Raw genomic sequence first — 15346 nt, 5'->3', positions numbered from 1 at the left:
GCTCCGTGTCTAGGCTTACAGAACCCCCAATATACTGCGGGAGTGCCGCAAAGGTAAACTCGGTCTATTCAGGACTTAGACCAGCGGATTACAGTCAGTATTAGACATGATTACTATGTCGCCGGAGTGTTAGTCCCACACACACACACACACCACACACACACACACACACACACACACACACACACACACACACACACACACACACACACAAACCTCTGAGCTGCTGGGTGCTCACATATGGCCTCACCGATTTGGCAAACATCCCCCCCCCCCGCTCTCTCCCAATTCCGTTCTGGTGATCAGTATCGCATCCAAAACCCAAGCCACGATCAGTGTCTACGCGTGCTTGTGCAATCGTCATCGCAGCACCTGCAAGCCGTCACAAACCACCACGTCCGTCAATGCACATGCACAGGCGTGCACATGCTCGTGAACGAGACGCGTCGGTGTTGCATTCGTTTGCATACATATGCGCATGCGCCTTCCCCCAACATGCACATGTGCTCGTACACTCTTGGCAACACTCGCGCGTGCACTCGTCCATTCACGTGAACACATGCGTGTTCATCTCGGTTTCACACTGCCAACCAACGCAACAACACACCGTCTGTGCCTGCAATGCTGGTTGCTTCTATGTTGCAGGAGTGGAAGGCGCTGCTGCAGTCGCGCGGGCTTGACCGGCCCGTCGAACCAAACATGTTCAACCCAACACGTGATGGCCCACTGGTCATGCTGCGGCCTCTGGAGGAACTCGTCGTGCCCTTGAAATATTCGCTCCCGCACACGGCGCTGCCACCTGTGACCCTTCGTGGCCCTTCCTCACATCAGGTGCCAGCAAGCACCCGGCACACCCCTCCCATCCACGAAAAGGTGACACAACTACGCCCCTCAACTGCCCATCGCTTGTCTGTTTTGCAGCTGACAAATGCTGGTCTGCTGTGTTGTGCGCTCCGCTTTCTGTTTGCCCTGCTTCACTTGACGAGAGCCCATCGTGTTTGAATGTGTGCGGACTGCTTATTTGTGTGTCACCACACCACGTGCCCCCCTCCTCTTGTTTGCCTCTGCTGCGCATATGTGTGTTTGTGCCTCGACAGCTCAAATTCGAGTCTTTGGACGGCGTTGATTTTGGATCAGCGGATGTCGTGGTGCACCCACAGGTGAGATGCCGCTTGCGTGTGTGTGTGCTTGTGTGCGTGTGTGAGTGTGTGCGTATGTGTATGTGTGCGTATGTGCATGCGTGTGTGTGCGTGTGTACATGTGCGTGCGCGCGCGCGCGCGTGTGTGTGTGTCTGTCTCTGCTTGTGCAAATGTGTATTCCTCATGCAATGTGTGGTGTGTGTGTGTGTGTGTGTGTGTGTGTGTGTGTGTGTGTGTGTGTGTGTGTGTGTGGACAGGAGCCTGCGGTTGATCATCACATCGACCTGTACAGCGCCCAATCCACCATTTTCCGCCACCGCCTTCGTCTTCCTCCCCATCTCGCCGAGTCAGTGCTCTTTGCGCTTTTGAAACCAAGCGTGCAGTGTGTGCGTGTGGGCGTGCTTGTAGGCAACTGTGGGGACGTGAATTCATGAGCAGATGCATCGCCTCACAATCTGGGCATCACACACACACACGCACGCATGCACGCACACGCACTTCCAAACGCTTGTATTACAGGGTAACGGGGGTGCTGTGCAGTGACCCGGATGTGCTCGTGCACCTTGATCACCAGGACGGTGTCAACGACATTGTTCTCAAGTGAGCTTGCTGTGGTCGTTGTGCACGTTTGTTGCACGGGAATCGCGACAGCTTGGGGATATTGAATGGTAGAGGAGGAGTTGGGTTCAATGCTTAGATATCTCAACCCTGCCGCACACGCTCACACACACACACTCTCTCTCTCTCATGTGCAGGTGCTCGAGCGGCGCGTCCCCGGATGTGTCGGTGTTTCTTCTTCTCCTCTACACAGACGACTTCTTCGTGTCGCCGTTTATGACGTGGCGCGTCGCTGTGCATGCCGTCGACTCGTACACCATGGTTCGCAACTGCGTGCTTTGCTGTGTGTGTGCGGATGTGGTTGTGCGAATGAGGTTGTGCGTTTGGTATCTGGTGCGAGGCTTCCATTGTATTTGTGCTTGCGTCTACAAACGCGCGCGAATCCCGCCAGCTGCTGGCCTCATGTTGCATGTGATGGTTCACTTGAGCAGACTGTGCATCTTGGGGAGGTGGCCACGTCCACCCTTACGTTTCGCCCAAGCCAGCCCATCTCGCACGCACGCGTCTTCTCCGCAAACGAGTCCGAACTCGAGGTTTGTATGTGCTTGTATGTGTGCGTGTGTGTTTGCATGTTGTGTGTCTGTGATTGTGTGTTTGTGTGTGTGTGTGTGTGCGTGCGTGTTAACATGTGCGTGTTAACATGTGCGTGTTAACATGTGCGTGTGCTCGCATGACGCGCCAAGACACTGCATGATCAGGAAGTCCTCATGTTGCATTGCTGATTTGCCACGTCAGGTGCTGCCAAAGACACAGTTCTCATTAGCCGGGAACGCTCTGGCTGAGATTGGCATGCGTGCGCATCCAACGGCCATTGGCTCTTCAAAGTTAGTGAACACCCATCTTTGTGCCCCCCCCCAACTCTGCTTACGACGTATTGCATTTGCTCATGTCTTTGCTTTGTCATGATGGCATGCTCACCACCACCCCCCCCCCACACACACACACACGCACCTCAGACACCTTGTGCATGTGGTTGACACGGAGTTCAAACGGATCGTCTATTCATATCAAGTCGTCCTCGATGTGCAACCACCACCAGTGTCCAAGGTATGCACGTGTTGTGGTCGCGTACGTGTGCGCGTATTGTTTTTTTTTTTTTTTGTCTCCTTCCCCAGTGTCGCCGGTCCGCCCTGTCTTCACACACACACACACACACACACACACACACACACACTCATACACAACGTGCACGACTGTCTTTGTGTTTTCACGATACGGCCATCACACCCCAACTGCCTCCACGGCGGCCATAACTGTCACCACCACCACCACCACCACCAGACGTTTGAGATTGTGCTGGAAGGCGCACATGAGCACGTGAACAAACGGATTGGCTACACGAACCGGTTCAAGCGGCCTGTGGAGATTTCCTTGTACACATCCCATCCACAGCGCATCCAGTTCAAGCATCACCGGTTTGTGTTGCAGCCGGAAGAGAAGACGTACATTGGCATTCGCGCCCACGCGTCACAGACGCACCTTGAGGAAGAGGCCTTTGTTCTGCTTGTTGACCAGCAAATGCGACTGCACGACTCGTTCAAGCTTCGCCTCATCACCATCGCCCCACACCAGCAATGACCAGCAAGTCCTTGGCTTGCGCCATGCGCTGTCTCGTGTTGAGTGGTGAAGACGCGGCAGTGACACGACATGAAGTGAAGTACGACTTGTTGTGGGCGTGGTCTTGTGTGAACGATGATTAGCCGAAGATGTACATTAAATTTCAAGCCTACCGCAATCTTGTTGTGGTTGTGCGCGTTTGCTTGAAGAATCACACAACACCGGAAGAGATTCCGTGTTGCCCCCCCCCCCCTCACACATTCTCTCTCTCTCTCTCTCTCTCTCTCTCTCTCTCTCTCTCTCTCTCTCTCGGAACAACACAACACCCACAACGGAGAAGATGGGGTGCAAACAGAGCAAGCCTGTCATGGAAGACGTCAGGCAGCAAAGGCAGCATGGCCAAATGCCAATGTCACCAGCAAAGCAGAACAGTGGTGGGAATCAGGAGAACCCAACAGCCACAACAGCCACAACAGCCACAACAGCCCCACAAGCCCAGCAACAAAGCAGCGACTCGTCATCGTTGTGGGAAGATGCGCGGTTCGATCGCGACCAATGGCAGCAGCGCTTGGACGATGCTGCGCGTGCCAAGCTGGATCCCTGTGAGCGACCAGGTGAGACACTGAAGCGTGTTTTGGAAGGCGACGCACTTCCCGACAGCGAGATCCAGGCGCTGGGCACGCGACAGCCGGCCATCCGCCTGTTTCTCTCCTCCACCTTCACTGACACGGAGGTGGAGCGCAACGTCTTGATCGAGGACGTGTATCCGTACCTCAAGTCCCTCGGACAACGCCTGCGTGTGCAAGTTTACCAGTCCTCCGAGATGCGCTGGGGCATCCGTTCTGAGGCCTCTGCCGCCCACGAAACCAGCGAGGTGTGTGTGTGTGTGTGTGTGTGTGTGTGTGTGTGTGTGTGCGCGCGCGCGCGTGTGTGTGTGTGTGTCTGTGTGTGTGTGTGTGTGCGTGCGTGTGTGTGTGTGAATGAGTGTGTGTGTGAGGTGGTTGCAGCTTGCAATCCGATAATCCCTTCCCACTCTCAATCTGAGCTTCAACGCGCACACTGACCACCCCACATCCCTCCCCCTCCCACACTCACTCGTTTCATAGATCTGCATGCGGGAGATCAAGAGGTGCCAGCAAGAATCGAGCGGCATCAGCTATGTGCTCATCCTTGGCAACAAGTATGGCTTCCGCCCCTTTCCCGCCAAGATCCCCGAGGAGGAGTTCAAGCTGCTGAAGGACGAGATGGCCAAACAAGCCAAGCAAGCCAAGCAAACTGCCTCCGCTGTGACCTCAGCTGCACTCAACAAGGCCATGGAGTACATGGACGAGTGGTTCGTCCTGAATGAGAACGTCGTGCCGCCGACCCGCGAGCTCAAGCCCGTGAAGAAGGAGCACTCTGATGCGTGGTGGTCCGACATCTTCCCCACGCTGCAGATGTGTCTGCGCCAGGCAGCAACCGGTGCTCCTGGGCTGTCTGATGAGCGACGCGCCCTGTACGTGCAGAGCGTGACGGCGGAGGAGATTGACAACGGCCTGTTCAAGGTGCAGCCGAAAGAGGCGCGCGACAAGTCGTGCTTCGTCTTCGACCGCCGCCTGGAGGGCATCGACGTTGCGTTGGACCCAGACACGGCTAAGCTGTTCATCGACATGGCTGGTGGCGAGGTGGACGAGGAGGCGCAGCAGCTGCTGGAGCGATCGCGTGCAGAAGCGGTGCCGGCTGCGTTGTCACCATGTCGCATCAAGACCATGTCCATCCCATGGGGACCAGGCATCGACCTCGCTCACACCGACCACGCAGAGTACATGCGCACCTTCGCCGACGCCTTCTGCGACACGCTGGCCGCGGACATTGAGCGTGTTGCGCGCGAGCACGCGTTTGAGAGCGACACGGTGGTGGAGGAGGCGGCGGCGCACGCCATGTTCGGCAACCTGCGGCGTCGTGGTCGTGTCACAGCAGCCACGCAGCAAGACGCTGATGCTGCCCTGCATACGTGCACAGCGCATCACGAGTGGCAAGAGACGCAGCTCCGTTTGCCATCTGTGGCCCGTCTGGCAGTGCAAGACCTCGCTAATGGCACACATCGCAGGTGTGCGTATGTGTGTTGTGTGCATGCGAATGTCTCTTGTTGTGCTTGCCTTCATGCGTGTCCTCATTGTGGGATGCGCTCTGCTTTCCTCTGTTTCATCACATGCTCACACGCACACACGCACACACACACGCCACATACGCTCGCGCCATAGGTACCATCAAGGAAGCCCAACCAGCTGCCGTTGTGGTGTCGCGGTTCCTGGGCACGTCGCGGGAGAGCGGCGCTGCCCGCACCCTGATGGCAAACGTGTACCGCCACATCCACCGCGCAGTGAAAGGCAAGGAGCCAGCAGCATCACCAGCAGCCGACTTTGAGAAGCTGACCAAGCAGTTCCAGGCCGCCCTCAAGCTTGGCACGGCTGACAAACCGTTGGTGCTCGTGCTGGACTCGCTTGACCAGCTCTCAGACGAGGACCAGGGCCGCAACCTGGAGTGGCTGCCGCTCGCATCGCTGCCGCCAAACTGCGCCATCGTCGTCTCCAGTTTGCCGGATGTGGGCGGATGCTGGGAGGTGCTCAAAGCCACGCTGCCAGACATGAACCAGCAGCACGTGGCCAAGATCAGCAAAGATGACGCAGACGGCATCCTGAGCACGTGGCTGGCCGATGCCAAGCGGTCCCTCACCCCCGCACAGCGCAGCGTTGTGCTGGGCGCCTACGAGTCCTGCCCCACACCGCTGTACCTCCGCATCTGCACGCAGTTCTTTGCGCTTCGCTGGACCCACGCAGACGCAATTGCACCCGACTTCTTCCCCAAGACGGTGGAGGGCTTGATGGAGAAGGTGTTTGATGAGCTGGAGACGCGACACGGCAAGGAAACGGTGCGGGCAGCGCTCGGGTACCTCTCTGCCTCGCGCGGCGGGCTGAGCGACAATGAGATGGAGGATCTGCTGTCCTGCAACGACACCGTCCTGGACGAGATTTACGAGTGGTGGGTGCCGCCCGTCCGCCGCGTTCCCCCGCTCATCTGGGCACGCATCGTGTCTGATCTGGAGGGCGCGTTGGTGGAGCGTGGCGCTGAGGGCGGCGTCACTGTCCGCGCATGGTATCATCGACAGCACCGCGAGGCAGCGGAGCGACGCTACCTTGGCTTCAACTCGCGTAGTGGTGCTGGTGATGACACGGGTGATGATAGCGACGGTAACGGTGATGGTGCTGGTGATGGCAACACTGCCACTGCCTCCTCGTCCACCACCACTGCCTCCACTTCCACCACCGCAGCCCAGGCAGTACAGCGGCACGGCGAGCTTGCAGACTACTTCAGCGGCAAGTGGGAGCACGGCCGCCACCTGCACGACAAGACGGACGACGCGAGTGCTCTGCGCGATCGCAAAGTGGCCTCCATGAAGACGGTGCTGGCTGGTCGGCTCGATGACCCGCGCTCCGGTGTTGTGGTCAACGCGCGCAAGGTGGCCGTGCTGCCGTTCCACCTCATGCATGCGCAGCGGTGGGAGGAGTGCGCGACAACCCTGTGCGACCTCGAGTTCATTGAGGCCAAGGCAACAGCGGGGATGGTGCACGAGCTGACGGCAGATTTCCAGACCCTACAGCAGAGCAACGCGCCCGAGAGTTTGCTCAAGACACACGAGGTACCCACGTGGACGCGGTTTGTTGGCGCAAATGCGCACATCTTTGGCGTCACCCCACACGCCGTTGTGACGCGTGCAACGCTGTACCCTGACCACACGGGCGTCTGCCGGGCTGCGCAAGCCGTGTATGCAACTGCTGGCACGAGGTTACCGCGCGTGCGCCGCTACAACAAGCCACAGCAGCTTGATCCGCGCGTGGCCCTGCTCAAGGGCCTGAGCCGGGTTGTTTCGGCGGTTAGGTTTACGCGCGACGGCAAGTGGGTCTTGGCCGGTGGCGAGTCTGGCGAGCTGAGGGCGTGGGAGACGCTGACAGCAACGCCTGTGCTGCGGGTGAAGATGCCTGGGAAATGGAGGGGCATCTCAAAGATTGTGCAGCTGCCAAGCGGGGTGGTGGTGACGGCGTGCGCCCAGCAGGTGCACCTGTGGGACTTGAGCACGCGCGAGCTTGTGGAGACAATCGACATGCTGGAGCCGAGCACATACTTCCGCGAGCTGCGTATGACCGATGACGACACCATGGTGGTGGCTGTGTCGACTGCAGAGTCCACGCCAACCAAGGTGTTCCTGCAGTCGGCTGACGACCTGAAGACGCGCGTGTGGGAGGCGACGTGCAGCGAAAAGCTGTTCTGCGCGCAGGTCCGCAACAACACGCTCGTTGCAGGGACGCAGGGCGGAGACATTGTGTGGTTTGAGTTACAAGGCGCCCCAACGACACGAGAGCAGGTTGCAGCCGCCACGGCACCCGTGCAAGGAACGCTGGTGGAGGTTGCGCGCTACAAACCCGAGCCAGCGGAGGGCAAGAAAGGCTCGGCCATCAAGCGGCTGTGCCTGCTGCCGGACTCACTGGATGCAGTGGCGATTTCGGGCTCCCACTTCATCAAGGTGAAGGCCGACGGCACTGAGGCGGCCAACACAAAGCTGAGTACGATTCCATTTGGACTCACGCTGATGAAGGGCGGGTCCGTGGCAGCGATTGCGCTGTTTGACGAGAGCATGGCGCTGTACGACATTGAGACGATGACGTATCTGCAAGCGATGCGGCCAACCATGACCGGGGCGCAGGACACCTCCCCCGACGGCATGCTGGTGGCTTCCGCCGGCACCAACTTCTCCTACGTGTCGGTGTTCAGTGTGGAGCACGTCAACACGGACCCCAACGCAACGGATCGTGACCAAGAGCCGCTCTCGTTCTACGCCGCGCCCCGCATTGCGTCGCTTGGTGGAGACGGCGACAGGCGCGCTGTGTTCACGGTTGCCGGTGCTTCCACGACCATCGACCTGCTGGACGCAGCGACGATGGAGCAGGTCAAGACGTTTGACGTGTCGGCGGCAACAGAGAAGGTGTCGCTGCATGACATGAGCGCTGACGGGCGGTTCATTGTGGGTGGGCGGTTCAGGTCCGCGAACATGTTTATTGTGGACACAACGACGGGGGAGGTGCACGCTGACGTGTTCTCGCACGGCAACAGCACTGACGACCGCGTGTACCGCGTGTTCTTCTCGCCAAACAGCGACATGTGCGTGGTGGCAAACGAGTACGGGTCCATGTGTGTGGTGGCACTGCCGTCGTGCAAGGTTGTGTTTGGGCATGTGAATGATCGCAAGGCAACAACGCACCACACGCGGGAGGTGTGCGCGGTGGCGTGGCACCCGCAGTACCCGGACGTGCGCCAGTTTGCGACGGGCTCTGGTGACAGCTCAGCGCGGCTGTGGCAGCTGTCCGGCAACGCTGACGGGGAGGGCACGCCGGACGCGTGCGCGTCCATCAACACGTTTGCCGGCCACGAGTATGACGTGCAGAGCGTGGCGTTTTGCACTCCACCACAGGGAGGCACTGTGCTTGCGACGTGCGATGAGGAGAGTGGCGTGTGGCTGTGGAAGCTGGATGAGGCGACACCCTACGCGCGCTGCAAGCATGTGCTGGAATACGAGACGTCGGCTGCATCAAGCCCCATGACCGTGCTGTGGCTGCCAAAGCAGCAGTTGTTGGTGTCCCGCGCTTCGAACCAGAACATCAAGTTCTGGAACCTGTCTGGCGAGCTGGTGCGGAGTGTGAAGCGGCGCACCAACACGCTGCATCTGCATCCGAGCATGGACTATGTGGTTGGAATCACCTTTGGTGGCTTGCATCTGTTTGATGCCGACACGTTTGAGGTGGCGTTCCAGTCGTACGGGCATGACCAGTCGCAGGGCGGTGGCTCCTTCCGCATGTCCCCAGATGGACGCTTCTTTGTCTCCAAGTGGGGTGACAAGGCCATCCTCACCCATGACTTTTCCAACGTCCCGCTCTGAGCCAGTGGCTGTTGCCATGACATGATGCATGCTGTGTTGGTGTGTGTGTGTGCTTGCGTGAGTGTGTGTGTGTGCGTGTGTGTTGTGTGCGTGGGTGTGTGTGTGTGTGCGTGTGTGTTGTGTGCGTGCTTGGTGTGTGTGTGTTGTGTGTGTGTTTGCGTGTGTGTGCGTGTGTGTGCTTGGTGTGTGTGTGTAAGTGTGTGTGTTTGTGCGTGAGTGCGTGTGATGGTTGGCCATTTATTCCTCTCTTCTTTTTTGTCTCTCTGCCACCTTTGTTCGCTTTCTTGGCTTGATTTTTCGTCGAAGATTTACGATAAACGTCTGCGTGGAAGGACAACGCGCAAAACACCCACCAACCACCCACGACCTGTCCTCTTGTTGTCCTCTTGTTGTTGTCCTGCTGATCGATCCAGTCAAATCACAACCAGACAACCATGGTGGCGTCGCTGATGCCTTTTGTGTTGGTGTTGGTGGTGGTGCTTTGGGGTACCAGTGGGCCCGCCACATCCATGCTCCTCGCACAAGCCTGTGATCTCCCGACTCAAGTTGTCATCGACGCCACAACGGGTGCGTCTTTGTGAAATGAAGACAGTGATTGATGTTGTTTAGTTGTTTGGTGTTTCGTCTGTGTTTGATCGTGTTGTGTCTGCTTATTGCTTGACGTGTGTTGTTTGTTGGACAGGTGACACGATGTGACCGTCGCTGTTTCTTTTTGGCAGTGTGTGTGGTTGTCGTTGATTGTCCTCGCCATTGCTCCTCTACTGCTGGTGTTACGCCATGTATCTTGTGCACGGTCAACGCGTCGCTGACCGCATAATTGCTTCTTACGTTAGCTGTGCCCGCACGACGTGTTCATTGCAACCCTTCTGCACCTCACATTGCCTCCCTCATTTTTTGTTCGCGTGACAAATAGATGTCAGCGTGGTGTACGATACGCTGGACGCCGGCACGTCTGCGTGCGTGCTGTTTGACGTGGACCACGTTGAGCTGCCGCAGACGCTGAGCACGAAGCCGGGCGCCCAAGTCGTGTTTTCCCCTGCCCCTGGCCGCTCGCACGTCACGGCCTACGTGGCCGGGAACCTCGTTGCACAGGCATCCCCTTCAAACGCAGAGAGCGGCCTCACCTTCAGAGGCGTCACAGTCGAGCCTGCAGGCAATGGTGACGCCAGCGGCAGTGGCGGCGGTGACGGTGGTGATGCTGGCGGTGCTGATCCTGCCGTGATTGCGCTCGCTGCTGTGCTCGGGATCCTGATGCTGGTGAATGTTGCCGTGCTGATTGTCCGGCGCAGAAGAGCCGCCCAGGGCTCTGGCGGTCGCAAGCGCGAGGTGCGTTTGTGCAGGTCTGCCCGCGACACCTTCTCCTCGCTCATGGACGGGTCCACGCTCATCCGCTCCAGCCAGTGCCGCAACGCCGGCGAACTGACTCTGCTCGCACGCGACCCGCGCAGCATCCGTGTGGCGTCTCTGGACGTCAAATGCGGGGCGCACGAGCTGTGGCGGGCAACGTTTGTGGAGAATATGGTGCCGCTCTACGTCAAGCGAGCACAGCAAGGCCGCGTCATGGATGACAAGGTCATGGAACAACTGCTGCTGGAGGCACAGCTCATGACGATGCTTGACACCAAGTTTGTCGTGCAGTTCTACGGCTACACGTTCACGCGCGACGAGGGCGTGTCGTTGCTGTATGCGTATCCGAACGGAGGCACGCTTCGCGTGGCCGTGAAACAGCACCTCACCACGCAGGACAGCGCGGAGCGTGTGGGCGTGCTCATCAAGTGCCTGGTGCAGGTTGCGCAGGCGATCGAGTACCTCCACACCAACGACGTGGTGCATGGCTCGCTTTCTGCGGATGCCGTGTATGTGACTGCCAACCTGCACAAGGCGCGCATTGCTGGGTTTTGTCCTTCCTCTGGCAAGCTCGGCGACTCGGAGCTCCTGCAGCCTCCCGAAACGCCCCGCATCAAATGGTAAGAACAGTGACATGGGTGTGAACACCGAGGGAAGGGGGATGGGTGGGTGCGATGATGCATCGTTTGTTGTGTGTCACTGCAAATGTATCGCTGGCACGTGGAGGGGGGGGGGGGGGAGAGAGCATGTGTGTGGGTGTGGGTGGGTGAGTGAGTGTGTACACACCGCACTCACAGCCCACACGACACGTCCTCACTTACCTTGACTTGCTCATTACATGCACGCTTGTCATCATGGACATGGTGTTGCAGGGTTGCGCCAGAGTGTGTGGAGCAAGGACGTATGAGCAAAGAAGGGGACGTGTGGTCGTTTGGCGTGCTGTGCTGGGAGGCGTTCTCCCAGGGCACCACCCCCTTTGACAGCGTGTCTGGTCTGCAGGCTTACTCGCAGATGCTGCACGGCCACCGCCTTGACCTTCCAAGTGACTGCCCTTCACAGGTGTATGACCTGATGCTGCACGCATGGAACGCCAGCCCCTCCGACCGGCCCCACGCACACGCACTTGTCAAGCAGTGGCAGCAGGCACTGCAGTCGCTCACATCCACGGGCTATGCGCGTGTGCCCAGCACGTACGACGATGGCAGCGAGGCTGGCGACGACGTGGGCGGTGTCCCACCGCAGTCCAGTCTGCGCGACCGCAAGCGCCGGTTCTCTTTCCTGCGTCGCATCTCCACCCGCAACCAAGGGTATGTCATTTCCGGGTCCAGCAAGGCAACTGCAGCGAACCTGGCCGACCTTGCTGGGCGCACGTCCTCCAAGCGGCGCTGGGCAGACACATACGGACCAACCACAGATGACGAACTCTTCGATCCAGTGGACCGCGCTGATGTCGGTGGCGATGGCAGCACGGTGGCCCACGACGGCCACAAGCTTGACGAACAAGGCGGGGAAGAGATGGAGCTGAAGACAACACACTCGACAGCAGAGGCTACGACGCTGCTTGAAGGCGATGGCACAACTGCCCCGGAGACGCTGGCGTTTGTGGAGAACGATCTCGTTGAAGCAAGAAGCCACCCGCCGATTCCAGAGGAAGATGAGGAGGATGCAGAAGCATCACACCAAAGCAAAGGCCAACCCACACCATCTCTCGATGGGACCAGCACCAGCACCAGCAGCACCGGAGCTACCACAAGCTCCGGCACCAAAGCGCAGGAACAGCAGCAGCTTCAAGAAAAAGAGGGGAAGCAGGAGGAGAAGCAGGCGGAGAAGGCGGAGGAGGGCCCAACAGACTGGGGCAGCCTCGCTGACGCTGACAGTCATGATGACCAGCACAAACAGCACATGGACAGCGATGACGGGGGCGAGGATGATGGCCAAGAGGGCAACGTGCGGGTGTCGCTCACACATGAGGAATACATCGAGATTGCGTGTGCAGATGACGACCAACGGGACAAGGACGATGAATGCAATCTGGATGCCCCGGAGGGCGCTGGCAACGAGGACGCCAGCGATGCAGCCGCCACCACCAGCAATGCAGCCGCCACCACCAGCAACACCAACAACACCAACACCGTCAACAGCAGCAAAAGCAACAGCAGCAACAACAGCGATAACGCAGCACCCAAAGCCATCGTGACTGACAAGAACGGCGACGGCAAGGAAGGCGACACACAGGCCTCTGCTTCCACTGAGACTGATGCACATTCACCCGCTGTGGCTGTGCCTGTACTGGACGTGACACCTGACTACGGTCGCCCTGTGCAGACACAAGTGCAGACCAGCGCTGCCGTGCCCACAACAAAAGCAACAACAACAGCAACAACTACTGCACCGCCACCTGCAGCTGATAGCAACTACGAGGATGTGGCGTTCGCAGACAACGCTGCCACTGCCACCGCTACCACCACTGCCACAGCAACGGGTGTTGCGCCCCAGAAAGCTAAAGGACACGGACTGCAGCTACAGTATGAGAGTTTGTATGAGGACACGCACGCACAAGCGCACGCCACCGATCCACCACCACTGGCTCCGCCTGTGAATGTGCAGTTGGTGGAAGACGCGGGCCTGTACGAGACAGTGACGCAAGTTGGTCCACAGGTGCTGGTGGTTCCACACACGCCAAGCGCGCCACCACCAGCTGCCCGCCCGCCACTGCCTGGGGTGCCACCGCCACTGCCACCCAAGAAAGCGCCGACAGCGGGCGAGCACATGGTCCCCGCTGTCCACTCCCAGCCTCGATCCGCAGCGCCATTCAGAGGCATGGCACCACCACCACCACCGCCGGCCGCCACACACACCAGCGCTGTTCTCGCTCAGCAGCCCGCCTACGAGATGCCTCTTCCTGCCACTCCCGAGCAAGGCGTGCAAAGCGGCCAGCAGCAGGGTGCACCGCCACTCCCACCACGCGCCCCTCTCATGGAGGACGACCAGCTTTACGAGCAAGTTGACGACAACAAGTAGAGGTTGTGTTGTGTGACGAGCTAGCAACGGCGCTGAGGGACAGGCTCAGGAAGGAGGGCTGTTGACTTGAGTCTGGCTTTCATTCCGGCGTCCTCCTGGTGTTGGAAGCCACCTCACCGCGCCGCACGCATGCTTTTGTCGCACGTGTGCAGGATTTTCTGCTTGCAAAGATTCATGGCTGGCGTTTTGAGTGTTGATGTCGTGTTTGTGATCTTGTGATGCTGATGTTGTTCTGTTTGTGATGCCGATGTTGTTGTGTTTGTGATGCCGATGTTGTCTGACATGTGTCATAGCATTGCGACGTGACGAGCGCGCATTTGTTCCGTTGTTTCCCGGCAGGGCTTCGTACCGTTGCCTGGTTGATTCCGTTAAATGCGCGAGACCTACTGTTTGACTGTCCTGGTGTTTTCTTGCATTCTCGCACTTGCATGGCTACGTTGGATCATTGAGATATTTGACACTGCGTTCGGTTTTGTTCTGTTGACACCGCCCTTCGTTCAAAGCGTCGAAGTTACCTTGCCCATCGGTCTGCGTTGTTGTTGGGCCGTTACTTACTTGCCGCCAGTGTTTTGGTGTAGCTTCACGCTGTTACATGCCAACCACCTCGCTCATGGGTGTATGTGTGTGTGTGTGTGATAATGGGCGAGCGAGGCGTGGTTTACTTCTGTTACACCGCTGACCCCTATTCTGTTGCGATGAACGAAAGCGTTTGATCCTTCACATCTTTCTCCAAAGGCGTCAACTTCTTCTCCTCCAACCTGATGCGTGCGTGTGTGTGTGTGTGTGTGTGAGTGAGTGAGTGAGTGAGTGTGTGTGTGTTTGCGTATGTGATTGAGTGTGAGAGTGAGTGTGTGAGTGAGTGGCACTGGAATGGCCGTGTTGAGGACAAGCTCACGCAGCGGAGGGTCGTGGATACGCAAGCAACACACCATTTCTCGTTGTAGAGGGTGCTGAGATACCGGTCGCCTGTGTCACACAGCACCGTCACCACTGTATGGCCAGGCCCTGGTGTTGGCAAACAAGGAAATGGACGCGTGTGTGTGTGTGTGAGTGAGTGAGTGAGTGAGTGAGTGAGTGAGTGAGTGAGTGCGTGCGTGCGTGTGTGTGTGTGTGTGTGTGTGTGTGTGTGTGTGTGTGTGTGTGTGTGTGTGTGTGTGTGTGTGTGTGCGTGCGTGTGTGTGTGAAATGACGGTTGGACACACATGCAAGGCGGCAGGGGTGCAAATAGTTTGGAGCGGGCACCATCTCAGCCAATGTGCACACTACACGCTTCGTGTGTGTCCACCTTCTTGAGGTAGCTTCCAAGTCCGGAGCCAGGAGGATCGAGGAGCACAACCTAGAACACGCATGCACATGTGCACACACTTGTGGGTTAGGGTGCGAAGAGCACCGCAACACACACACACACACACACACACACACACACACACACACACACACACACACACACAACGACAGCACCCATGCGCGCGCATGCCTCACCTTCACATTGGGGTTCTTCTCCTTGAGATACATGGAACAGCCTGCAATTGTACCACCAGTACCAGCTGTTTGTCGATGGTGTGCATGTGCATGTGCGTGATGCGGTGTGTGAGGGAGAAGTGACATGGGTCTTTGTTGGCTGGAACAGTCCTGCGGACACACGCACACGTAAACAAATGTATGTGTGCCGGAGTGTCGGCAGTGTGCTCA

The 15346-nt window shown here is 58.3% G+C and overlaps 4 protein-coding genes across 4 annotated transcripts in view; 3 read left to right on the top strand and 1 right to left on the bottom strand.

The window, feature by feature from the left end:
• PTSG_11638 (uncharacterized protein) overlaps positions 1 to 3493 on the top strand; it is a 12889-nt gene extending 9396 nt beyond the window's left edge. The window contains exons 25-34 of the mRNA XM_004998164.1: positions 307 to 396; positions 646 to 873; positions 1098 to 1160; positions 1398 to 1486; positions 1660 to 1740; positions 1896 to 2019; positions 2190 to 2291; positions 2494 to 2582; positions 2715 to 2805; positions 3040 to 3493. Of these exons, the coding sequence (XP_004998221.1) occupies positions 307 to 396; positions 646 to 873; positions 1098 to 1160; positions 1398 to 1486; positions 1660 to 1740; positions 1896 to 2019; positions 2190 to 2291; positions 2494 to 2582; positions 2715 to 2805; positions 3040 to 3336 (1254 nt within the window). The 3' untranslated portion in view covers positions 3337 to 3493. The remainder of the gene's footprint in view (positions 1 to 306; positions 397 to 645; positions 874 to 1097; positions 1161 to 1397; positions 1487 to 1659; positions 1741 to 1895; positions 2020 to 2189; positions 2292 to 2493; positions 2583 to 2714; positions 2806 to 3039) is intronic.
• A 162-nt stretch (positions 3494 to 3655) lies between these two features.
• On the top strand, positions 3656 to 9346 carry PTSG_00754 (uncharacterized protein; the record flags this gene model as incomplete). Its single annotated transcript, XM_004998163.1, has 4 exons — positions 3656 to 4189; positions 4422 to 5264; positions 5287 to 5404; positions 5559 to 9346. 4 exons carry the CDS (start codon positions 3656 to 3658, stop codon positions 9284 to 9286), a joined length of 5223 nt encoding a protein of 1740 aa, XP_004998220.1. The 3' UTR covers positions 9287 to 9346.
• Positions 9347 to 9795: 449 nt separating this feature from the next.
• Positions 9796 to 13782, top strand: PTSG_00753 (TK protein kinase; the record flags this gene model as incomplete). Its single annotated transcript, XM_004998162.1, has 3 exons — positions 9796 to 9853; positions 10200 to 11253; positions 11506 to 13782. The coding sequence occupies 3 exons, from the start codon at positions 9796 to 9798 to the stop codon at positions 13652 to 13654; spliced, it is 3261 nt and encodes a 1086-aa protein (XP_004998219.1). The 3' UTR covers positions 13655 to 13782.
• Positions 13783 to 14336: 554 nt separating this feature from the next.
• Positions 14337 to 15346, bottom strand: part of PTSG_00752 (cysteine synthase) — a gene marked incomplete at its 3' end in the record, with an annotated part of 2731 nt that continues 1721 nt past the window's right edge. The window contains exons 6-9 of the mRNA XM_004998161.1: positions 15137 to 15201; positions 14921 to 14990; positions 14584 to 14659; positions 14337 to 14412 (exon numbers count right to left, since the gene is read on the bottom strand). Of these exons, the coding sequence (XP_004998218.1) occupies positions 14337 to 14412; positions 14584 to 14659; positions 14921 to 14990; positions 15137 to 15201 (287 nt within the window). The remainder of the gene's footprint in view (positions 14413 to 14583; positions 14660 to 14920; positions 14991 to 15136; positions 15202 to 15346) is intronic.

Source organism: Salpingoeca rosetta (assembly GCF_000188695.1).
Source record: "Salpingoeca rosetta unplaced genomic scaffold supercont1.2, whole genome shotgun sequence".
Lineage (NCBI taxonomy): Eukaryota > Choanoflagellata > Craspedida > Salpingoecidae > Salpingoeca > Salpingoeca rosetta.
This window is presented reverse-complemented; position numbering and strand designations above follow the sequence as displayed.